Below are 25,070 nucleotides of genomic sequence, written 5' to 3'. Positions count from 1 at the left end.
GTATTTGATTCTTATTTCAAAACCGTATTGTGATGTAAAAATATTTTAATAAGACATAATAGTATTAAATCTGTAGTATGTGCAGTTATATTATGTTTTTATGTGTAAATAATTGTTTATTTCATAAGTAACCTGTATAAATCTGAATAAAAGTCGGTATGTGAAATATTGTTTTATTTTTAGACACAATGAATCAATGCCAAATTATTACAAAATTATTATTATTTACAACATTGTAAATTTATGGCAACATCATATAATATGCAGAAACACGATAATTAAGCCAGTTAAATCTATTTCATTAATTGGCAAGTATTTTGTTTACAAATCTATTCTTTATTATTGTAAAAATAGTTGTTGTACATTTTCTATAACACATATTTTAAATAAATGTTTAGCTTTTTTCTTGAGGAACATTCACTGTCCTTGAGGATCTCTAGTTGTTAGAAGAAGCTCTACATATTTGTTTGGTACCAGGATTTGACATGTAATTGGCTGGACATTTTCGCCATTATTTATTTTAAATTCAAAGTTACTGACAATCTGAAAGAGAATAAATTTTTCTCATGTTTCTTTTTTGCCTTTTAAGTAAGATTAATTGCCCTTATTTTCTTAATTTTACCTTAATCTTATGCTGGTGGTAGAAAATAGGAAGTAAATCAAATTAAAAATTTGATTATACATGCTAATATGAAATATATTTCTAATTTTAAAAGCCCTAAAGTCTATTCTCAGACTGGTTACTAGTCTTAAAACTACAACTTGACAAGTATAGTACCCTTTTGTTGTTTGAGAGTCTATTTGCAGTATGTGATAAGGGTAAAATTAATTTAATCAACATTGTAAATTTTAACAGAACTCTTATTCATCATCAACTTTTTTCATCTATTTTATTTATGACTATTCTGCTTTCGCAAGGTGTAATAGTTGTGCAGAAAAAGCAGAAAGAAACTGAACTCAACAATTTTTTTTTAATAAAGTTTAACATCAGTATAGTAGGTTTATGCACATACTCTATGTATACCCTAAATGGAAACAAAAATAATTGACATCATTGCCAAGGACTTTTGTCTTTTAAATATTTACATAAATTGGTTGTGGTACAGGAATGAGGAAAGTATAATAAAAGGAAAGTATAATAGAAGGAAAGGAAAGGAATAAACTAAATATGTATAACTAAACCATGCCTGGGTAAATTTAGCTGATGGTAGAAAATTTAAAATAAATTATTTTCAAAAAATATAGGTTAATTACCAAATTTTAGTTTAAAGTAAAAAATCTTTATCACACCTGGTTTACTACTTCTGTGAGTTGCGTCATTGCAATTTTTTTTCCAATGCATGATCTAGCTCCAAAAGCAAAAGGTAATGTTGCAGAAGGAACATGATTTTTAAAGTTTGTTTTTCTTGGGTCATGCCGGTCCCACCTATGTGGTAAAAATTTTTTGGCATCACTGAAATTTTGTTCATCTCGACCTGAAGTATATATTGAAGCTATAATGGGTGTCTGAAATAAAGTGATTAATTGAAAATTTTTGGACAAAAAAAAAACAAATCAATAATAATAAATAGTATTATTATACATTAGTTGATTTTCTTTAGTGACATTTTCTTGATAGCATGAGTTATCTCATCTCTTATATGACTATAAGGTTTCTCAAGCTCACTAGGGGTTATGGAGATTTTTAATTTTCTTCTCAGGGCAGGTGAAAGCAGACATAAATTTTGTATAAGACCAAAACTACTTGATGTAACCCAATACAGGCACATGCATGAAGGTACACTGGCTGCAATTGGTATCATTACTATTGAAAATATTCTAAAACCATGTGTAAAGAAGTTATATATTTTAGAAGGCTGTCTTAGCTTTGACATTCTTTGTATTTCAATAATTGACAAGTTAATTAATCCAAATGCCACTGGTAAAATATATGAATGGTCTGGCTCAGTTAAGTTTGGAATCCAACCTATTCCACCCATTGTCATTTCCATAAATGTTATTAATGCAGCAGCATCATCAGGTTGAACATAAACAAGATTTCTTAGTGCAAATGACATGCACACCCAAACAGGAATTTGAAACCAAATAACTAAACTAGCTTTGAATGGATGACAGTTATCTCTCTCTATTAGAATCCGCCATTGTTTTTTTAAAGATCTTTTATATAAAAGAACAGTTTGTTTATCAGTTAGATTATAAACTTTCCTAGCTATGGCAGTTTCTTTTTTTAACTCATTTGTTAAATCTTTCAATTCAAAACTTATATTTTCCACTTTAGCTAAAATATAATTCTGATATACTGTTAGAGGCAATGTCATCAAAGCTCTAATGAGTATTGTGGATGTTACTATAGAGGCCCACCATGCTAAGCCTGTTGTATCGTGAAAATAAAGTAGGTTTCCTTCTAAAAACTTCACAAGATAACTGTTTGATATTGCACTGTATGTCTCTGTTTGCCATTGGACTATTGATTCTATTGACAATCCTCGTTTATTACTTAAACAGGGTGATAAATGTCCCTTATACACAAGTTTATCTGAGTGCTGGTTAATCTCTAATACATTTTGGTGGGATCCGTTACACAACACACTAAATGCCCGAAAATTTATACTCTTTGTTTGTAGTATTCGTAATTTCGTAACTACACTACAATATGGCATCATAACAATTTGATTGATAACTATTTGTTTCAAGAAAAAAAAAATATATCAACAAACACGAACAAATCAAACAAGAAGTCAAACTTTTTAACCTAAAATATTAATCAAAACATTGTTAATGTCAATGTCAGATAAAACTAATGGTTTCCTTTGATAATTTTGTCATCTAGTAACATTAGTAATCGTCCATAAAAATAGAAGCTATTGTAAGTAGAAGGTTCAAATAGGGAAGTATTTAAAACATGTTCGTTGACAAAATCTAAACTCAATTTCGATTTTTTGAAATGTTAAAATATTTTCGTACTTACTCCTTGTTTAATGTTATACGGGCCCATAATACTATCTTTTGGTAAAATTCTAGTTAAAAATGGGGCAACAGGATATAAACGCATGGATTCTTTTACCACATATTTTACATATGAAAGTCCCTTTTCGCGAACTTCTTTTATAGCATTATAATTTTCTGATAGCATTATGAGAGTCCACAGCGTTGTATATGCGGTCTATAATAGAAAAATATCTTTTGTTGAAAAAAAAAAATCACAAAAACAAATTACATAACAAGGGATCATATTAACAAATTCATACAGTATCTCCAGCAGCGATCACGAAATCCGCTGCAATTTTTTTGATTGTTTCGTCGTCTACGTTATCATCGCTCAGCTTTTTTATTAATCCGTTAGTTTCATGCCTGTTCAAAAGTATTTCGTTGACTATTTTTTGAGCTGGAAAATTTTTCATTGAATTTTGATTTAGTGCAAATCATAAATATAAATACTACAAATAACTTAAAACAAACAATTGATTTTAATATGAAATGTAAAATTTTTCTCAATCTCGATAACCACATTATCAAAGAAAAAGACAAATACACACTAAACGGTGTTATTTGAATAACTTTGAACGACACTATTTGGTATCATCTGTAAGAAGTATGCTCGCGTCCTCAACCCTTCGAGTCAGGATATTAAAGGACGTTATAAGTGGCAGTCGTATAAGCTCTCGACACGAAGTTGTAGAACTAGACCTACTCGACGACACCTACTTCTACACATCAGGAATAAAATTAATAAAATCCGATACCTCCGGACAACAGTTAATATCTTAGACACTAGTCTAGAAATAGAAGTTCCTATCCCGTCCTCCGTCCCGTCGCAATCTTAGTGATGAACTTTTCAAGTCCATACGACAATAAAATGAAATGTTTAGGTGACGTTCTTGACAGCAAACTCCACTTCGTACTATACGTCACCCGAGTCAGGAATAAGGATGCTTTCGTGTTCAGCCATCGTTCACTAAACAGAACGAAATGTAAAAAAAAACATGTGTGCTATTAGTCCCACATGACGTCCCTCTTAAGGACTCTAGCGATCAATAACTTCATGGAGCGCCGGTTATAATATAAAACTGAGCTTAGCGGCCTCCAATACCATAGAACATCTAACGAATAAATATAAATGGTATCGAATTATCCTTCCGTGCTTTGGCAATCTACTCCAAATTGTAAATACCAGACGGCAACTGCAAAATATTAACTATTAAAATTTTAACTAAAAAAAATCAAAAAGGACGCGAATCGTGAGTTTTTTTTTGTCATCTCTTACATACAGTCAGAGAAATAATTCTATATACCCACCTAGAAACACAGAGGAATCTACGCTGTCCTTAAAATCAGTCCATATTTTTAAATTGAACATCTCACAGAGTCCTAATGGTAGGCCATATAATTTTGTGGTTGTGTAAAATATTTTTCTAACCTCTTGCGAGAAAGTTGATATTAAATCTTCATATTGTTTGCTTTCCGAAAGACTCGAATTTGTGCCTAGGAGGACGTTTATTATAACTGAAAATGTCACACAGTTTAGGAGGGAAATAAAAAGGAAATGCTACAAATATAATTAAAACAATATTAAATAGGAGAAATTACCGTCTGTAGATAATCTATAAAGTTCAGAATCCAAGTCTGATATAATGTAACCATCTGTAGCGAGACTTCTCCATCTTGTGATAAATTTATTAACTGTTGATTTAATGGGATTTTCAAACCACTTGTCGGAATTTTCCCGAAGCAAATGTCTACTCATTATTCTACGGTTATCTAACCATTCTTCACCGTTCATAAAGAACAAGCCTCTTTTGGAACCATATAATTTTTCATACAAAACCCATGGATCGGGTAATATATGCGCGGGATATTTTCCTTCGAGATTTAAAAAAAGAGACTTCATCAAAATTGGATCGCTGATGAAAACTAATTCTGTATTTCCACTTAAACTTTCAGTAAATATAGATCCTAATTGTTTGTGCCTTCCATCAATGTAGTCATGCAACCTGTTTAATACATTAATTGATTATTACTTTTTAAATAACTTCTTTTGAAATCGTTAAGAAAATTAATTGCGTACTTAGTTCCTCTACCGGCTAGAAAAAAATCAATTTTTGTTCCTAACACAGGTAAAGATTTTGGTCTGGGTATATCCTTATTGGTTAAAAAGACTCCATATTGTTTCACCGATGTAGTAACAGTCCTGCTGAAAATATTTCTGGATAGTTCTAGTATGCGATACATTTTCCGAGCATAAAACATATACACCGCAAAAATTTGTTTTTTTTTCTGAAAAAAAAATATAGAAGGATTGATAATTACACCTCTTTGTTAATAATGATGCTTTATAAGTTTTGTTTTGAATAATGAACTGCTTATATATTCACTCTCTCTCTTTTTCTGTTGAAGTCGCCGCTGTTAGCCTTGTGGACTGTTACAGCTTCGTCGAAATAAGTTTGCAGACACAGAGTGTAAAGTATGCTTACTACTAACTAGACTTTAATTAATGAAACAAAAGAAAATATGACTACATAAAAACTAAAAAATTTAGTTTAAAATATTTTTTGGTTTTCAAATTCACATTCATGAATGGAAATCTACAGTAAGCGGTGCAACCTCGTAGAAAGAATCACCGCAAAGCATTATATAACAATTCGCCACAACATTATACAGCCATTCTGCACATTATAAAGCCTATTTCAACTTACATATTAAGTTAATACGTCTGAAATTTAAACTGTTTTTTTTTTTAATTGAGCTTAAATAACACGAAGCAATTTTCATTACATTTTCCAAAAATGAATCGGATTTCCGGTTTATTTTGGATAATTTTAATGAAACGATTTTATATCAATTGACCGCTTTCAAATTTCTTATCATGGAAAGACATAGTTTTTGTTAATTTATATTTAAATATATAATCTGCCTCTCAATTCAAAGAATATTTTGAAGAAAAGGTTTTGTAAAGTAAATCACTAATATTTTTAGAAAGAGGATACAGATTAATTTATCAAAATAGTTCTCCCTTGTGATTAAAATAAAAACAAAAAATCATGCCTCAGGCGCGCTATTAGGCCAAATAATAAAGAATGAATCATCAAGACATAAACACATCGTCATTTTGATTATGCCTCAAATCTATACCTTATTTAAACTGAATTAATATTTTTAACTGAATAAATTGTTGCCTGGAATAATAATTACATAATAATAATTTATAATAACAACACTCTTTGTTCTTAATTTTTTGCCTTTTTCATTTGTTTCCTTTTTAGTCTAGAAAAAATAGATAAATACAAAAGCAGATAGCAAGAGAACAAAGAACTCGTTATACAAATTACCTTGAAGTTGCTATCTGAATTTAAACAGTGTCGTACACTGCCCTACGAGTTATCAACATTAAATTTCAATATCAATAATGCACCGTGTGAGATTATCAAAACAAAATGTTTTTAATATTACAAGTAAGACTTGCTTACCAGTAATGTACCAATTTTGTATAGTTTTAATGTTTTCATACTACGTATTTACCTGACCTATATGAAACGTCATCACACGGTATACATATTTATTTTTTTAATCCCGTGATCCTCGAATATGCTAAACTTTGTTAAATAATTCTTCCTATATCAAGGAAACTGTTGTCTGTCCCTATTTACTGTCATTTGATAGTAATATGCTATGCAATATTGTTATAATCCTGTACTTTGCATCTGACATCATCAGACATGTGATGGTGTCCACTTAGCTCAGTAATTTCTCAAGCTAAGACGCTCGAGTATTCAATAACTACTGCAGTTGATATAAACGTTACTGAGAAGTAAATAAGACCCAGTCTAAAACAGTGTTTCCCAGCGTGGGACCCTCGCCTCACTGGTAGCAATTTGATTGTTGAGGTGGGGGGATGGGGTAATTCGAAAACGGTCGCGACACTAGTTTATCCCTTTTTAACATAATAATTATGTATGTTACATAGAGGGACGAAATAGATTTAGAGCAAATTAAAGCTAAGATGGGACATGGTACGAAAAAGATTGGAAAGTACTGCTCTAGAATTATATAATACAATAGTGACCTACAATTTGCTTATTTTATAATACTAACAGATGCATAATTTCTTATGAAGCTAACAATTAAACATGACAATTTCAGTAAACATTTTAAGTTTTATAGCCAAGTTAGGTTCTTAATAGGGAACAAATAGTCCTATCCTGTAGGAAAAAAAATTAAAAGTATTTTTCTTTTCACATGTCCCCACGAGGTAATTCTTTTCATAACGATCTTTTTTCATAAAAAAAGTAAATACTAATTTTTTGTTATCAGATCATAAATGTATGATATTAAATAATGAGAATAATTTTTCCAGAATTTTAAAAATAGATATTTACGCACCTGTTATTAGTTTTATTGATGATGTGAACACTTTTAATTCATTAACAATGTAATAGGATTTTAAACGGTAACTGTAACTTTGAATATATCAAGAGAAATAGGCAACTGTTAAAAATGTAACTTTTGTCAATACTTCTAATTCTCTGAATAATACATCAATGATGTTGACCATGGGTCGACGTTATGTTAATTTAAGGCAAAACACGTTGATCTTTTTTTGTATTTCAGGTAGTTTCTGTTTAAAATAAGTTAAAGCACACAGAAATATCTAAATAATTTTATAAGAAAATAAAAAAGTGTAACTTACCTTTTTACTTAAAAATGGTATTCTGATAGTATAAATATTTATTTATTTTAATAAATAAAATACTAACGCTTTCGTTATTCGAGCAAACACTATTACGGTCCAAATATGACTGCACAGAACTTGCCTCTTAACATTGTTTATAAAGTAATTAAACTTATGAAAATATAATTACCACGTATTATTATTCAAATAAAAAAAACAGTAACACCAAGTGATCTTTCTTTTGCTGCAAAAATATTTTTTTTCCATACTGTAATTTTGATGAATAAACAAATATATTTTTAATCTATAAAAAAACTGTAGGGTAAGCTTTTATACAGTGACTTGTCAAATTTATAAAACTCATCCATTTCTCTCAGAGTTCACTGTGCAATTGTTTTCATTTATAAAATAAAAACATTTAAATACATCTTCTAAAATGACTGTAAAAAATAAATCAGAAGAGCCAAAAAAAGAAAAAGTCGATCCAGTACCTGCTCCTAATGATGATTTGGTATAATTTTTATTTATTGTAGTTTAACACTATTAATCATAATTTTAAACGATTATGTTTATTTTTTGTCTCTTTACAGTCGGAAGAAGACAAAAGACTCCAGGAAGAGTTAAATATGCTAGTAGAAAAACTTGTGGTACGTGTAATTTTGTGGTACGTTGAAGCTCCGTTTATAACAAGACTCTGTTAAGGTTAGTTTACTTTGCAGGGTAACGACAGTGACTTGTATTTCCCGGCTTTACAAATGTTAAGTAACTTAATAAGAACATCGACTACATCCATGACGTCAGTGCCAAAACCTTTAAAATTTCTAAGGGAACACTATCCAGCACTCAAACAAGTTTATGAAAAAATAACAGAAGAGAAGGCAAAGAAGTTTTGTGCCGATGTCGTCTCTGTTCTCGCAATGGGTGTTAGTGGTTCTGCTGTAAGTATTTGTTAAATGTTGTTCAGAAAATGTATCCAGTATTTACTATGAACATTACATATCTTATTAAATAAATGATTCCTAAATAATGTAAAATATAATATAAATGGAGCAATGTGATTTTCAGGATGCTGCAGAAAAAAGAGAATGCCTTAAATACTGCCTGTTAGGGACCATGTCAAATGTTGGAGAATGGGGACATGAATATGTGAGGTATGTTTGATTTTTGCATTGAAATTTTTTTATATTTGAATTTACTGCTTTGTGAAAAAAGGTATATTAATTTTGATCAGAAATTTCACACTTGAAATAAACGGTAACAGTACCCATAATTTTCTTTTAAACTTACTAAAAACAGTTAAAAAAGAATTATTCACTTTGAAAAATACTATTAAGAACAGTGGGACCCTGCATAACATGTAAGATATGTTCCATAAAAGTCGATCATAATGCTAAACAGTGCTAAACTATTATCTATCTTAACATGTAAATATTGGGGTAAGGGGAAGATATGGAGAAAATTGGTTCCATATTAAATTTAATAATGATGTTTTTCTTAAAAAATATAAATCAGAACATTTAATCCTTACAAGAATAAAGAAATTTAAATGAATATACTTATAAGAACAAACAAAATTCCAAAACAGCCAGATCATTTACTCTATGCTGTTTCCAATTTTCTGCCATTTTTTTTGTCTTGAAGGCATGTAATGTAGTTTGCATTCTGTTAAAAGTTGTTGATAAGTAGATAAAGTGTCTATAACACCCAGATTTGCTTTTGAACTCTTGTTGAAATTTGTATCATTTTTAACAAATTAGTCCTTTTCAGTTATAGTGGTGAAACTTCTTTTTACAAACGCCATTAAAAGTTCTTTTTGTTCTTTTAAAAAATCTCTATTATTAATCCTTTTTTTTCTTATTGTTAAAATAAAGCAGCATTTAGTGGAGCCTTACTGTATATAGATCAGTTCAATGCATTCACAGATTTTTAAGATAAACTCATTGCAATATCCAATATAAAAAGCAAGTGTGCTGAATATGCTTTTGTACATGAACCATGACTTGCATCCTTTTTTAAAAAAGCCTCATTATTATTCCATAGTAAACACCCCTGTTCATATATCTTGACATTTCCAATTTTACTCAATTTACAGACAGTTGGAAGGTGAAATTGCTGAAGAATGGAACATAGAAAATATGGATACCTTACTTCCATTAGTGCGTGATGTTGTTACATTTGACATGCAACATTCAGCTGAGATCCAGGCATGTGATTTGCTTATGGAAATTGATAGACTTGATTTGCTGACCCAGCACATGGATCAAAGCAACTATCCACGAGTTTGTTTATATTTGATTGGGTGAGTGGTTTAATAAAAAAAATGTATAATCTAAGGCCATAAAATTGTATATTTTTTTAATCTGTTAAAAAATATGTCTTGTTTTAAATATGTTATACATAATCATTAAAACACTAAAGCTTTTACACCTATTTCCAATCATTATCCTGTATTAAGAGCTGGCTCCGAAATACAGAAAAAATAAATTAATGTAACAAATTTATTTTTTCTTTTGTAATGTGACAGACCCATAATTTCGACATTAATTTGTTTTATAATGCGGTACTAAATTAAAAAAAAATGCTTTTTCTTACTTTATAATTATAAGGTCTAAGCATTGATTTTTGGAAAGAATTTTTGCCTTACTTAATGGACATCAAATGAGCTATACATTTGCCCTTTTAAAGCTTTTGCATATCATATACAAATCACCCTGTATAGTACAATATATTTTATAATCTAAATAATTATAATATTAATTAATATATGTTATATTAATTATAATAAAATATTTTAAATATTTTTTAAATGCATAAATTTTTTTGTATTCAAAAAATGTCAAGTGAAGTAAACAAACGTAAAAAATAAAAAAACGAAACTAAAAGTAAATAGGAATGTAGGATCCTGCAGGAAAGGTAATGGAAGTGAGGCAATATACAAAAGGAAAGTTAAGGAAAGGAATGCAAGATATTGTGAAGGGAAAAAAAGAAGAATGAATGGATATATTATCCAAGAGGGATGTGAAAAGGAGTATGACAATAATAACATTCACTGAACAAGTATTCATTGTATAAATAATCTCTGCTTTACTACAATAGTAAACTCACTCCCTCTTGTCTCGAATCAAGGTTTCAATTTCTTCAGAATACACATGAGAAGTCTTTGAGATCATCAGAGAATCTGGAATTAAAAATACTGGTGCATTCTTCCTCATTTATGGCCAAAATTTTCACCACGCAGGCCATTCAATTGTGAAATGATTTACTGCTGAATATAAGACATGCTAAATCACTACCTATTTTTAAGAAAATGGTTAAGCACTATTTACTAGACCTTTAATTATCTATCTGATAATTCATTTCTCTTTCTTTTGTTTCTTTCTGAGGCAAGTGTGATCGAAATCAGTTAGATATTTTTATTTATTATTGTATTATATTCATAATATGTATTATACCTTATTTATTATAAATATATATGTTGTATACATATGTATGTATGTCTGTGTGTTTATGTCCGTTTGTTTGTAAATATATATGTTTTGTATGCATAAACTACCCATTGTTAGTACTTCTACCTTTTCCATACTATGGTTGTCTGTAAGAGATAGCCTTGTGTGATAAGACCAGTCTTAGTACTTTTTTTTGTATATCATGGTGAAACTATTTAAATGTATCTTAATGTGTACAATAAAAAATATTAAATAAAATAAATAGTGGAAAACAAGAGAGCCCCAAAAAAGAAGGCCATAAATAAAAATTATCAAGAAATAATGATCAACATTGTTATATTGTTTAGTATCTCTATAAGTAGGATCAGTATAAAGACACCTATTCATGCAAATAGTCAAACAGCAGATAGTCTTTTGAGAAATAGAAATTTGTAGCAGAAAAGTAATTTTTATTTAGAAAAAATTTTCTGGACTTTAGCCAATTTAAAATTTCATGCACACGGAAGAATATGTGAATCCTTTTTACTATAAAATATCATGAAAATTGTCTTCTAGTCTAAAACATGTATTACTTTCAGGTGTGCTAGTTATGTAGTAGAACCAGAATCTACACAAATCTTACAAGGGGTCCTGGATACTTATTTGCGTTTTGGAGAGTACCCCCGAGCTTTACTAGTAGCTATGCAGCTCCATGATAAAGCTAAGTGTGAAGAAGTATTCAATGCGTGCACAGATCCGTATGTATTATAAAATAATGAAATATAAAGTCACCAGTCACATCATCAAAGATTATTTATTGATATATTATTCTTTTAGGCTAGTAAAGAAACAGTTATGCTACATGCTTGCTAGACAGTATGTACCCATTGATTTAGAAGATGAAGATCTACGTACAATTCTCCTCAATGCTCATATTAATGATCATTACTTCAGCCTTGCAAGAGAGGTAGGAAAATTTAACATTTCAGCCCTGATCTCATAAATTTTGTAAAATGTTGTATTGATGACATTTAAAATAAAACTGTCTTTCTCAATTAAATCAAATATCTTCACGATTTCATTCTATAAGACGTCCATTAGACATGGGCATCCAATAGAGATTTCCAATTGGACTGGTTGAAAGTGGTCTACATCTGTTACTTTCCTATAACCTTAATAAAGAAATAATGAATACAACTCAAGTTGACTAGTTCCTACTTTTGTAATCTTAACTCTTATTCTACTTTTAGCTTGATATAATGGAACCAAAAACACCAGAAGAAGTGTATAAAACTTGGCTGGAGTCAGCAGGCTCTGCTTTGAGACCTTCGCTTTTGGCAGAACATCCTGTTGATTCAGCTAGACAGAACCTCTCTGCTACCTTTGTCAATGCATTTGTTAATGCTGGTTTCGGTAGAGATAAGCTAGTCACAACAGAAGATGGAAATAAATGGATGTATAAAAATAAAGATCATGGTAATGTTTTTGTTTTAAAGGAGTCATTGAAATTGTCTTTAATTTGCATAATATAACTCATATTGTGCCATTGTAAATCATAAATATATTTTTTAAATGTATATATTTATAAAGAGAACTCTGTCAAATGATCCTAAATTATGTATGATATTCCTTTGCTTGATGTGTAAGCTTGTACTTTGATAATAAATTAATATTTTTTAAAAGTAACTTTTTCAAAATTATAAAAAGTATTGTAATTAACAATGTCAACAATTTCAGGTATGTTGTCTGCAGCGGCGTCCCTAGGTATGATTCACTTATGGGATGTAGATGGCGGGTTGACACCTATTGATAAATATTTATACACTGCTGATGAACATATTAAAGCAGGAGCATTGCTTGCATTGGGTCTTGTCAATTGTGGTGTACGAAATGAATGTGATCCTGCGCTTGCTCTCTTATCTGACTATGTGTTACATTCTAGCCCCAACCTTCGAATTGGCAGTGTACTAGGTATGTATTACTAGTTTCAATTTATAAGCTACATACCTGCAATTAAATAAAGATAAGCCAATCTCTATTACAATGGTTAAATTTTTATTAGACTAACTGCAGATATAGTCCTGTCAGTTAATGATAGCTAGTGTTAAACAATGTTTTTAATTTAGCATATACAGTTTAATTTATAAATATCATATGGATAAGAAAATAAAATGAAAACTGTAATTGCAGTGTGCGTGTGTAAACTTAATAAAATAATAATAGCATATGCTTGTTTATAACTGGTGAACACAATCATCTGATAAAATTCTAATATTATTCTTAATATCAATCTATGTGTAATAAAATTTAATAAATTCATGCGACAAAGGCACTATTACCAAAAATACAGTAGTAAAAGAGAATAACAAGGGGAATACCAAATAAACCTTGTGTGAAAAAAATTAAATTTTCAAGGCAAATTGTTTTCAAAATATACCATTTCCTCTATAATCAGTTTGCAATTGTCCAGGTTGACCCCCAGGGGTGCATGGATAAGTCCACAGAGTCCACTGGCTTTCCATAGAAAAGAACTATAATGTCGGTATGACTTCACCTATCAATGTAGCAGACAATTTTAAGATGCTCAGCAACTGTTACTTGTAAAAAAGTGCTATATTAAATCTTCACATTTTTTGTCAACTTATAGAATATTAAAGAACTCTAGGTGCAGAAGGCCCACTTCCAACCAGCCAAATTGGACTGGAAACCATTACTATATCTAAACATGTTTTTTTATAATACAGATCCAGGCAGCCAGTAATTTATTAAAATGCAAAATTTTCCTCAGTAAATTTTTGTAATTTTTTTTACCAGGTTTGGGTATCGCATACGCGGGCACGCAACGAGATGATGTGTTGTCCCATTTGCTACCTGTACTCAGCGACCCGGCTGCACCTGCTGAGATTTGCGCTCTCGCCGCCATTGCTTGTGGTCTCATTGCCGTCGGCTCCTGTAATGGCGATGTTAGTACTGTCTTAATCTACAAGTGATTTACACCCAACTCTTTTCTTAACACGCTATTTATTTCCTTAAGAAATCATGTAAAAAATATACATGTGACTAATACTGTGACTGTAAATATACGTGTGATATAGTAATTTTCCACAAACTTAACATGTTCCACAACATTGAAAACCATATAAAGGAAGTAATAACGAAATTCGTTTTACATAAAAAATAAAATAAGTGTATAGTGAATATTCAATCCATGTAAATACAAAACCAATCCAAATTTAATACCAAGTGTGCATGTGTATTATGAACTGGAACAAAATTCCTATTATCAGAGGATAATGGACTACTACAAATACTAAAATACTACTAAAAATTGTGTAATTTTTTTTTTCATTTTGGTGAATTGCGTATTTCGAAATCGTCGTAAGTCTGAGTCGGGTGTATATGGAGTCACGATATTTCATTTACCATCCTATTTATTTTACAGGTTACATGTGCAATCATTCAACGTCTAATTGATGACAACAAAGAATTACATTCATCTACCTATGCTAGATTTTTGCACCTTGGTCTTGGGTTGTGTTTCCTAGGTTTGTATAAAAATACTTTAAATTATAAAATGTAGTTTTTTTATGTGAAGGTTTTAATAATTGTAGATATAACTAAAAAAATGTTTGCTTTAAAACATTGTCACATAACTTAGAACATGCCCTGTTCTACTGTATGTATATATTCTATATTTACTAAATTTATCAATATTTAACTTAGTGTGATTGCACCAACAGTTTGTACCCAACCATATATAGATAATAATAACCATCCAATAGCACTTGTAAAGAGTAATAAATGGCACTGTCATGGAGAGCAAAAGTTTAGAATATATATTGCTGTATAACAGTAGATTACATGTATGCCTTTAATTCAAACAAAATTGATCTTGATAGAAATTGATGTAAACTAACTTTTTTTCCATAATGTTCCTTTCATTCCATTATTTCACTAGCTGGCAGTCTATTATGCTTCAAATTGGTTTCCGCCCAGCTCTTTAACATACCATAACATGTATAAATGGCATAACAATTAATCCAGTAAAACGACAATAAAAACTTTTCAGGGCACTTCATTACCACTGGTTTTGCCCTTTTTAAGTTAACTGCCATGCAGCATAAATTACAGGTGATTTTGTACAAACAATATATCCAATTCTTCTTTTTTAGAAAGCAATTATGAAATGAGATTTTTTTGAGATATCATGTATTTTTTATATATATTTTTGTATGTTTGTCCCGTAAATAATCATGGATATATGTTAGCAGATTTCAGGCATAGAAATGTTGCCATTGAACAATTGTTTTATACCTTAATTTTCCTCTAGATGTTTTAGATTTATCGTATCTTCCATTGAGATATAATTAGTCAATCATAAGTATTATATATTCATGGACATGGTCCTTGTGCATGATTTTTATTCATTGTTTTTGGTTCAGGTTGTAAGGAAAAAACAGAAGCAACAATGGCAGCATTGGAAGTTCTTCCGGAACCCCAGCAGTCTCTTTGCCAAACTACACTGTCTATGTGTGCGTATGCCGGAACTGGCGATGTTCTTGTTGTGCAACAGATGCTGCACATCTGCTCGAAGCACTATGACACTGAGGTTTGTTTGGTTTACATTTTTACTTTTGTAGAATAAATTCCATACCTAATTAATTCAATGTTTCAGAATGAACAATCCTCCACTGAAGATACTGCTTTTAAAAAGCAGGATAAAAAAGAAACCAAGGATAGCAATTCTGCTGGAAGTTCAAAGGATGACAAAAATAAGAGTAAGTTATATACAAATTATATATATTTTCAGAAAAGTAATTAAAAGTAATATAAATGATACATATTCATAATCATTGATAAATAGGCAAATCAAAGGACAGCAAGAATAAAGAGAAGGATAAAGAGAAGGAAGCCAACAAAGAATTGTCATCAGTACAAGCAGTGGCGACATTGGGTGTTGCGGTCATTGCGCTTGCAGAGGAAACTGGTGCTGAAATGTGCACTAGAATCTTTGGACAACTGGTAAGTTATGATAACCTATTTTAATACTGCAAATTAGTAATTATGTATACACACACAGCTATGGATTTAATGTTTTAATTTTCAACACCATATAAATATGTTGTGGAGAGGACCTTTTAGAATTTCGTTATATGTACAAAAATTATTTTACTTATGTTTTTCCAATTTAAAAGAAAATAATTTAGACGTTAATTATCACGTCAATCAGATGATTTTTACCCAATTTTGTGTTATATTTGTCAGGAAACTCAATGGCATATATAAGGCTTATTTTAACAAACAATTTGGATTTTTTTGTTTTAAATCTTGTCCTAATATACATTTGGATTCTTTTGTTGTAAATTTGGTTTGATGCTTTGATAAATCAGTCCAAACAATTTTTAAAAAAAATCTATTTTTGCTCTAGAATAATTTTAATATTGTTTTTATGAAGATATTTACTATTATTTGTAATTACCGTTGTTATTTCCAATTTAAATTTATTTTCAGGGTCGTTATGGTGAACCAGCAGTACGACGTGCGGTTCCCTTGGCTATTGCTCTATGTTCTATTTCCAACCCTCAACTAGCAGTCATTGATGTTCTCAATAAATACTCTCACGATTCCGACAATGATGTCGCTTATAATGCTATTTTCGCAATGGGACTTGTTGGTGCTGGTACAAATAATGCCAGGTAATATTAAAATAAATTTGCCTTTTTTTTTATTAAAAAAATGTATCATTCAATAAAGTTATGATAAGTGACATTATTTTATTGTGAATAATAAAAATTTTCTAAATGAATATGCCTAAAATTAAGAAGTGACTACCCAAACAAAAATACAAAGTTTCATTTGTTTTTTTGTTTACACATTAGCAGGTCGTTTAGAGACTTTCATTGAAATTATTTGATCGTTTTTGAAACAAATTCTTCTTAACAGGCTTGCAACAATGCTCCGTGCACTTGCTCTTTATCACGGGAAATCTCCTGTGCACTTGTTCATGGTGCGCCTGGCTCAGGGGCTCTGCCACGCGGGCAAGGGTACGATCACGCTGTGTCCTGCTCACGCTGACCGACGTCTGCTTAGCCAGCCTGCACTCGCGGGTCTTCTTGTTGTCCTCACCGCCTTCCTCGATTGCAAGAACAGTGGGTTTCTTTACAGTGTATATTACATTAGGTTTAGATGACTTTCTATAAGACTTTTTATAAATATTTTACTACTTTAAAATATTTATTATCTTAAACACTTTTTTATCAGATAAGATATTTAAAAACAAATTCTTTTCTTCACAGTAATCCTTGGTAAATCTCACTACTTACTCTATGTACTCGCAACTGCTATGCAACCTCGCTGGTTGGTAACACTTGATGAAAATCTTCAGCCCCTTAATGTCAGTGTTCGTGTTGGTCAGGTATGATTGTTACATTGTTTTTAAAATAATAATACATTTTTTAAAGTATCATGATTACGAACTTAAATGAAATAACATGTAAATAACAACTTTTCCAAAACAATAGTTAACAAAATAGAATGTATCTTTAAATTTTAACAAAAATTACTGCCACGAAATATAATTCTAATTGCACTATATTTATACTTATTACTTCTCTTCTTTCTGTTATGTCTTTTCTTATCTTGATCATTCATGATACAGGCAGTTGACGTCATTGGCAAAGCGGGTACTCCTAAAACGATCGCTGGCTCTCACACACACACAACTCCGGTGCTTCTATCGTTTGGTGAGCGTGCCGAACTCGCCACAGATGAATACCTGCCCCTTTCGCCAGTCATGGAAGGATTTGTCATTTTAAAGAAAAACGAAGACAGTGTCATGGCGTCGGTGCAGTAGACTATGAAACCTAACTTGTTTCAAATTAATTTCATGCAATTATATGTTAAGAACTTTGAATAAAGTATTGTAACACAGTTAATTTTTTTTATTGACTACACAAATAACAACGGATTGTACAAAGCTAATAAAAATTGAAATATGTATTAGATGATTGTTGGAATCACCAACAGCCAGGGTGTCGTCGGCACAGACATGTTTTATCTTGACTGACTCACATTCCGCCCTCGAGACTCGCAAGATCGAACACCCTCCATCCCTTAGTGTTAGGAGAAAGAATATTATGGAAGCAAGAGCAAAAGAGAAGGTTGTAATGGTATATTGGGTAAAAGTGCATGCATGTGGAGATGGAGGGCAATGACAGGGCAGAACAGTTGGCCAAGGACGTGGCCTTGAAATTTAAATGGAGATACAGAATACGAGATGCCCCATTTCCTTTATCAAGCCAAAGCCCAGGCTGGACATGCTTGACAAATGAAATTAGAGGTCTTCCTGGATATTGTATGAGTTGAAATAAATAAAAAATAATCTATTTGAGTAATATATTGACATAAACTTCAGATTCGCTTAATAGGTTTTCTCTGATATAAAGGCTTCTTTAGAACAAATTTGTACAAATAACATTGTAAGAAAAGAAAGAAATATGCTTAACAATTTTGTATAATATCTTATTGCATAAATACATAACTTTCACTGTCACAAATTATTCATGATTGTCAGAATCACTCTCAGATTCATTTTTGTTAGACTCTGTTTGAGAAGAGTCCTTACATATACTTTGATTTGGTTTTTTCATTTTAGCCTTTTGTTTTTTCTTTAGTCTTTTAGCTCTTTTTTTGGCTGTTCTTTCTTCAGCAGCCTTCCTGTTTTCTTCTATCTTTTTATGGTATTCATCATCAAGTTTTTCCTAAAATTACCAAAACCATTTTATTTTGAAAAATTTTCATTGTCTCTTATTGACACTTTTTTATTTTGAAAAACAGTAAAGTATTAAAGGGACTGGGAATTGCTTTCTTAAATTAAATTCACACAACTAAATTTTCTAATCAACAACATATTCACCTTCATTATCAACAACCTTTTGCCATCTAGTATACAAATTTTCAATACCGGAGTGATAAAAATCAATCAGTTTTTCTGTAAAATATGTTGACAGAAACAACATTACTTTTTAGTCCCCCTATTAATTATTGGTGCCAGATAGACTTTTTGCATTTCCTGTCTACTTGAACACTTTAGCAGCATTGATTCCATTTTAGTTACTATAAAGGATTAATCACTATAAGCATTCTACTATCTGAAGTGCTATACTTTAGTTTTGAATAAGATTTAAAAACTATCTGGTGAATAGCACACTCATCCTTCAAATAATGAAAGTTTTATAAGAGAATATTCATGAAGAAATTATAGACAAATTAAAAAGGAAAACTAATTAAGAAGAATTTTATTTAAAAATCTATGTGGTATAAAGCATTATTATAACATTTAACATATACAAAAATATATTTAACATACGAAATTTGATACCTTTTCACTTTTTTCTTGAATAAATTTTTGTCTGGCGTATTCTTTTCTTCGTAGATGCCTATACACATGGAATTCTCCAGATCCGGCACCAGCACTCGATCCCATTACATTGCGCACAAAATCTGGGGGAGGTGCTAAAGTTTTTTGTTTTGGCGGCTCTGGTATAACTACTGGCTTATCCTTATTACGAAGAAAAATGTTAAAAATAATATGATTTTTCAAAGAAATTAAGGATTTTAGAAGAAACTTACCGGATTTTTCATAAGTTTTTCAAGCTTTAATCTTTGAAGATCAGCTGCATTTTTTATTACTATGGGTTTCTTTTCTCCATTATCATTTGCTTCTTTGTTTTTATTAGACATTGTTTGGTTTATCAGACTAACCTTTTTATTTTTATCTAACTTTTAAAAGCAAATAAACATGAAACAGTTTTTTGACATTCCAGAGTAGTGATGTATTAGAAACATTTTTTTAATAAGTTAAAACAAACCAAACTTAAAATTATATCTTGCACAATTCAAAAATCGAAATACAAAAAAATAAAACGATTATTAAATTTATTATGTAATGAAGAAATTTTCAAAGTCGATCAAAACTAATAATCGGTTCCAACGGAATCCATCTCTAGTTTCACCTTCTGAAGGTCATAAGTATAGTCGACCGGCAGGTATTTAAGACATATATCGACTTCTAAAGCGATAGTTTTGTAGAAGTTAAGGAAAAAAATTGTATCATTTAATTTAATCAGGTGAGTTCAACATTAATTTCGTATTTCTTAAATATAAATAACTACAATACACGTAAGAATTTTGATTCTAGCTAAGATTAGGTAACCTTTTTAGAAATCATTTTTTATTTAAAAATAGTGTTAAAACACACATTTGGTATTTTTTGTAATTGGTTATCAACAATTTATCGTTTTATTAACTTATTTAACTAATAAGTTCTCTTTGGATTTTTTATTCCTACCAGTATCCTGTTATGTTAATCCTAGATCAAATACATTTATAGCAACATAAGTATATATATAATAATATTTTACAGATTTATACTTCGGAAACCTAAAATGATCGCTACCATCAAAGCTCGCCAGATCTTCGACTCCCGTGGCAACCCAACGGTTGAGGTTGACTTGGTAAGCAAATAAATACTTTATAACATGAATATATTCGTGACTAGTTTTTATTATTTTGAAGGCATGTTTACAATATGTGGAATAATATTTGTCATTTGTGCAAATTCAAGTTGTAACTTATATAATATTAATAATAGGTTTTTATTACTAAATATTGACAATTCTGCAATCCTAGTTAATTAAATATGATATATAATAATTGTCAAACATAAATAGAATGTCAAAAAATAATCAAAATATTATTGATGTTGCACATTGAATGGCAGGCCTCAAAGAAATATGATGTAATTGCTCCTTATATACTTGTTATACTCAAAGATTAAAAATTTTAAATTTCTATATAATAACACTATAAATCTCTTCAGTTGATACTACTAAATCTTTCTATAGTTAATTTTTAACTTTTACCTATCAAACAATAACATTTAAAGAAACTGGCATTCTAGTTTATGTCCTTTAAAACTTCTATTTAGCCAGTAGGGTATGTATGGATATACACACTTCAATGTTGTAACATTGAATAAACTAGACGGGACCATGAAATAGAAGTAAAATAAGCTATATGTTAATATCCAATCCTATTTGTCAATATCCATACCCAGATATTATTATGATTACTTTTCATAATACAATTTATTAATATAATTATTAAACAAAGTAAAATAATTGAAAACTTGTTTTTTTTTCATTAACTATTAAGGTATAAAAATTAAACATTTTACATTTGTTTTAAATTAAACATTACAAATGATTACTAAGTTCAATATACCAGTTCTTATTACAAAATATGCAAATCTTAAGATAAAACAAAACCTTTCAATATTTAATTAGAAGAATAATATTTAATAATATTACAATACTTCAGATTATTTCTATTCATTATTAGAAGGACGCCAGAAGAGCTCAATTTGAAGAAAACTTGAATCAAATTTCTTGTAATAGCATCATTAAACATAAAATGAAGTTATGAGTGTTCCAAATAAACTATATAATTTCAACCTTTAAGCAGGTTCATAAAACAAGAATTAATCTTCATAAAGTTTGGAATACTATTTATAATTAAAGTGAATATTTTTATATTACGGGACTGCTTTTATTTCAATTTATCAACTTCAATTTAACATGTTTAAAGCACTAGCTTTAATGTTTGACATTACTAAAGATCAAATAATAGTTTTGCCCTGATAAAAACAAGTGACCCAATGGCAGTCAATTGTACAAACAATGTGCTCTCCTAGCTGGATCTTCTCATTTTTAGTTCAATCTTGTAGCAAAACTCAAAGTCTAGCCCTCTTTTCAGGAATGTTATAGTTACTATAAGATAGTTAAATCCATTTACTTCTGTTTTTACATGATTTGTATTTATCAATCAATATTCAAATATTATTACTTATAATAGAATCTAATCACTTGGAATTCTTATTTATATTCAGGTCACTGAATTAGGACTTTTCCGTGCTGCTGTTCCTTCTGGAGCTTCAACTGGGGTTCATGAAGCTTTGGAACTCAGAGATAATGTAAAAGGTGAATACCATGGAAAAGGTGTTCTTACAGCAATTAAAAATATCAATGACATCATTGCACCTGAACTGTTGAAGAAAAAATTTGATGTTACTCAGCAAAAAGAGGTAAGTTTTATTTAGAGAAATATAAATACCTTAGAACTTTAAATGTTATCCACATTGTAACTACATTAGTACATTGGTAAAAGATAAATTGTTACGAGTGAGTTGAGATTTCGTGTGTATACCCTCAATTTGTCTGATTGTTTAGGGCTGCTGAAGTACGAGCGACAATTTTTTTTGCGTACGCGCGATCATCAGACATTCCGGTCAGAATCTTTCCACGACACACGTGCCGCTCTTGCTGCTTTGAGCTCATTCTCCGCGTTCACGTAATAGGAAAGCGTACTTCTTTGATCTTTCATAAATGTTAAATTCCCATTGGGGATGTATTTCTTCATCCGCATCGCATGCTCAACCAGTACTATCTTCGTGCTTTACGGCTCGGTGTACTACTTGCCCAGCATTGGACCATGGACTGCGAGAAGTACCATGCTGGAGCAAAAACCAACAGGCTGCATTTCTCCCACGACACTTAGTAGTCTTGCTCTCAATTACTCTTGATTAAATAATATATTTAATGACTTGGCCTCTCATTTGGACATCCTATGTCTCAAAATTTACTTTAATGGTTAAAGTTGTTGATAGTGTTAATAATTAAATTTTTTTTGCAGATTGACCAATTTATGATTTCTCTGGATGGTACTGAAAATAAATCAAAGCTAGGTGCCAATGCTATTCTTGGTGTTTCCTTAGCTGTTGCTAAGGCAGGTGCTGCTAAAAAGGGTGTACCCCTGTATAAGCATTTAGCTGACTTGGCAGGTAACAGCAACATTGTACTGCCTGTTCCTGCATTTAATGTCATTAACGGAGGATCTCATGCAGGCAATAAACTGGCCATGCAAGAATTCATGATTTTACCGACTGGTAAGAAAATTTGTATAAACACATAACTTATTTGGTTTAAATTATAATTATGGAGTTTTCTTGAATTAATGGTAAATTTTAGGTGCTTCATCATTTAGCGAAGCTATGCGCATGGGCTCAGAAGTATATCATCACCTAAAGAAAATCATTAAAGAGAAATTTGGTCTTGATTCAACTGCTGTTGGCGATGAAGGTGGTTTTGCTCCCAACATTCAAAACAACAAAGATGCTCTGTTCCTGATTCAAGATGCAATTGAACAAGCTGGTTATACTGGAAAAGTAAGATTTGTATTTCTTTGACGATCAAATTAAATTTATGTTAGTTTTCAAACTTATTTTGCTATATTTCTTAGATTGAAATTGGAATGGATGTTGCTGCATCTGAATTCTTTAAGAATGGCACTTATGATCTTGACTTCAAGAACCCTAAATCTAACCCAGCTGATTATTTGTCCTCGGAGAAACTTGCAGAAGTTTACTTGGACTTTATTAAAGACTTCCCAATGGTCTCCATCGAAGATCCCTTTGATCAAGATGACTGGGCTGCCTGGACTAGCTTGACTTCGCGCACTCCTATTCAGATTGTTGGAGACGATCTTACGGTAAATATTTAAAAATATATATATTGAATACTATAGATTCATTGTAGACATTAAGCTCATCTACTTCAACTTGTTTTATAACAAAATTCTTAACATATTTTTGTCTTACTAATTTACTTAATTAATTATTAGGTAACAAACCCCAAGCGTATTGCTACAGCAGTGGAAAAGAAGGCATGCAATTGCTTGCTTCTGAAGGTTAATCAAATTGGCAGTGTCACTGAGTCTATTAATGCTCATCTCTTGGCCAAGCAGAATGGCTGGGGCACTATGGTTTCCCACAGGTAAAGAGTACACTTTTTAAAGGCTTATTATATCAAATAAATTAAATTATATCAAAGTTATATCCTACAAAATTCATTTGTTTGATGAATTTTGTTGGAATTAAATATTTCTAATAATATTATAAACGGGTATTAAATTTAAAATTAAATATAAGAATTGATTGAGATTGAATTCGACATTTCCTATCTACACATTTTGTAATATGGAACTGCAAGCTCTGATTTTCAGTAAATGCCCTAAGTGTTGGCAACAGAGAACTTTACTGAATATGAATCAGTCACTATTTAAGATCACATGGCCTTTTATTTAATTGCTACTCTGTTTTCATTAAATAAAAAAATTAAACACGATTTTATATTACATCTTAGGTCTGGAGAGACAGAAGATACTTTTATTGCTGATTTGGTGGTCGGTTTATCAACTGGTCAAATCAAGACAGGTGCTCCTTGTCGTTCTGAGCGTCTCGCCAAATATAACCAGATCCTACGCATTGAAGAAGAGCTTGGCTCTGCCGCTAAGTACGCGGGAAAGAATTTCCGCAGGCCTGTTTAAACGCAAATAGAGCAGAAAGGCTATGTTATCATAAATCTTTTCTTAGACCTACTTAGCACCAGAAAGTTTTAGAGGCAGTCATTTATCATTATTTTGTTGCTTGTAGCATACTGTAATGTATTTTTATAGTAATTTAATTATTTTTGGCATAGAATGTTTGCTGAATGTTTGGAGCAAAAAGACATAATAATATTATTTTTAAGTTCAAAATTATCTACATATTGTATATGATGGAAATCTGTAACACAAATAAAGTTGTAATCACGCATGAAGTTTTTTTGATTAATTAATTCGAATTAAATAAAACAGAAAAGAAAGTTGTTGCAAGACCTCCAATATTTAATTTAAAGCAATAGTGATGTTGATTACTTATGAGTTATAAATAAGTTTACATAAATTATCTCCTCTATTTTTTATTCAAGCTGTGCAAAGTAGCAATTATGAAAGTATAATCAGTGAAATATGTGACAATGAAATATCAAACTTATTAATATACCAGAAGAATGTTTGTAGTACTAGATAGAATTACTATTGTC

The 25,070-nt window shown here is 30.5% G+C and overlaps 4 protein-coding genes across 5 annotated transcripts; 2 read left to right on the top strand and 2 right to left on the bottom strand.

The window, feature by feature from the left end:
* Positions 1 to 195: 195 nt before the first annotated feature.
* On the bottom strand, positions 196 to 7,499 carry sad (Cytochrome P450 family protein sad). 2 transcript variants are annotated; one of them, XM_068777570.1, is made up of 8 exons: positions 7,378 to 7,499; positions 5,066 to 5,274; positions 4,588 to 4,991; positions 4,297 to 4,503; positions 3,249 to 3,385; positions 2,969 to 3,163; positions 1,291 to 1,506; positions 196 to 543 (listed from the first exon to the last, which is right to left on the bottom strand). In XM_068777570.1, the coding sequence occupies exons 2-8, from the start codon at positions 5,245 to 5,247 to the stop codon at positions 418 to 420; spliced, it is 1,467 nt and encodes a 488-aa protein (XP_068633671.1). In that variant the 5' UTR covers positions 5,248 to 5,274; positions 7,378 to 7,499; the 3' UTR covers positions 196 to 417. The 2 variants fall into 2 exon arrangements, with proteins under 2 accessions (XP_068633671.1, XP_068633672.1); XM_068777571.1 differs by having other exon boundaries at positions 456 to 543; positions 1,291 to 1,475.
* A 517-nt stretch (positions 7,500 to 8,016) lies between these two features.
* Positions 8,017 to 18,021, top strand: Rpn1 (regulatory particle non-ATPase 1). Its single transcript, XM_068776906.1, has 18 exons — positions 8,017 to 8,177; positions 8,257 to 8,313; positions 8,386 to 8,604; positions 8,732 to 8,817; positions 9,759 to 9,965; positions 11,691 to 11,849; positions 11,929 to 12,058; positions 12,342 to 12,567; positions 12,829 to 13,062; positions 13,906 to 14,054; positions 14,534 to 14,636; positions 15,534 to 15,700; positions 15,767 to 15,869; positions 15,956 to 16,113; positions 16,603 to 16,787; positions 17,035 to 17,240; positions 17,388 to 17,506; positions 17,750 to 18,021. The coding sequence occupies exons 1-18, from the start codon at positions 8,103 to 8,105 to the stop codon at positions 17,942 to 17,944; spliced, it is 2,778 nt and encodes a 925-aa protein (XP_068633007.1). The 5' UTR covers positions 8,017 to 8,102; the 3' UTR covers positions 17,945 to 18,021.
* A 489-nt stretch (positions 18,022 to 18,510) lies between these two features.
* On the bottom strand, positions 18,511 to 19,901 carry LOC137933126 (PRKR-interacting protein 1 homolog). The gene is made up of 3 exons (XM_068776909.1): positions 19,723 to 19,901; positions 19,472 to 19,651; positions 18,511 to 18,851 (listed from the first exon to the last, which is right to left on the bottom strand). The coding sequence occupies exons 1-3, from the start codon at positions 19,831 to 19,833 to the stop codon at positions 18,648 to 18,650; spliced, it is 495 nt and encodes a 164-aa protein (XP_068633010.1). The 5' UTR covers positions 19,834 to 19,901; the 3' UTR covers positions 18,511 to 18,647.
* A 209-nt stretch (positions 19,902 to 20,110) lies between these two features.
* Positions 20,111 to 24,802, top strand: Eno (enolase). The gene is made up of 8 exons (XM_068776907.1): positions 20,111 to 20,219; positions 20,516 to 20,606; positions 22,040 to 22,234; positions 22,843 to 23,095; positions 23,178 to 23,374; positions 23,449 to 23,697; positions 23,830 to 23,981; positions 24,351 to 24,802. The coding sequence occupies exons 2-8, from the start codon at positions 20,538 to 20,540 to the stop codon at positions 24,532 to 24,534; spliced, it is 1,299 nt and encodes a 432-aa protein (XP_068633008.1). The 5' UTR covers positions 20,111 to 20,219; positions 20,516 to 20,537; the 3' UTR covers positions 24,535 to 24,802.
* Positions 24,803 to 25,070: the final 268 nt, after the last annotated feature.

The sequence above is a fragment of the Battus philenor genome, unplaced genomic scaffold (genome assembly GCF_028537555.1).
Source record: "Battus philenor isolate CCGP_79_NKW_IND1 unplaced genomic scaffold, ilBatPhil1.0.hap1 SCAF_13, whole genome shotgun sequence".
NCBI classification, from domain to species: domain Eukaryota; kingdom Metazoa; phylum Arthropoda; class Insecta; order Lepidoptera; family Papilionidae; genus Battus; species Battus philenor.
The sequence above is the reverse complement of the archived record's forward strand: the minus strand, read 5'-3'. Positions and strand labels throughout refer to the sequence as shown.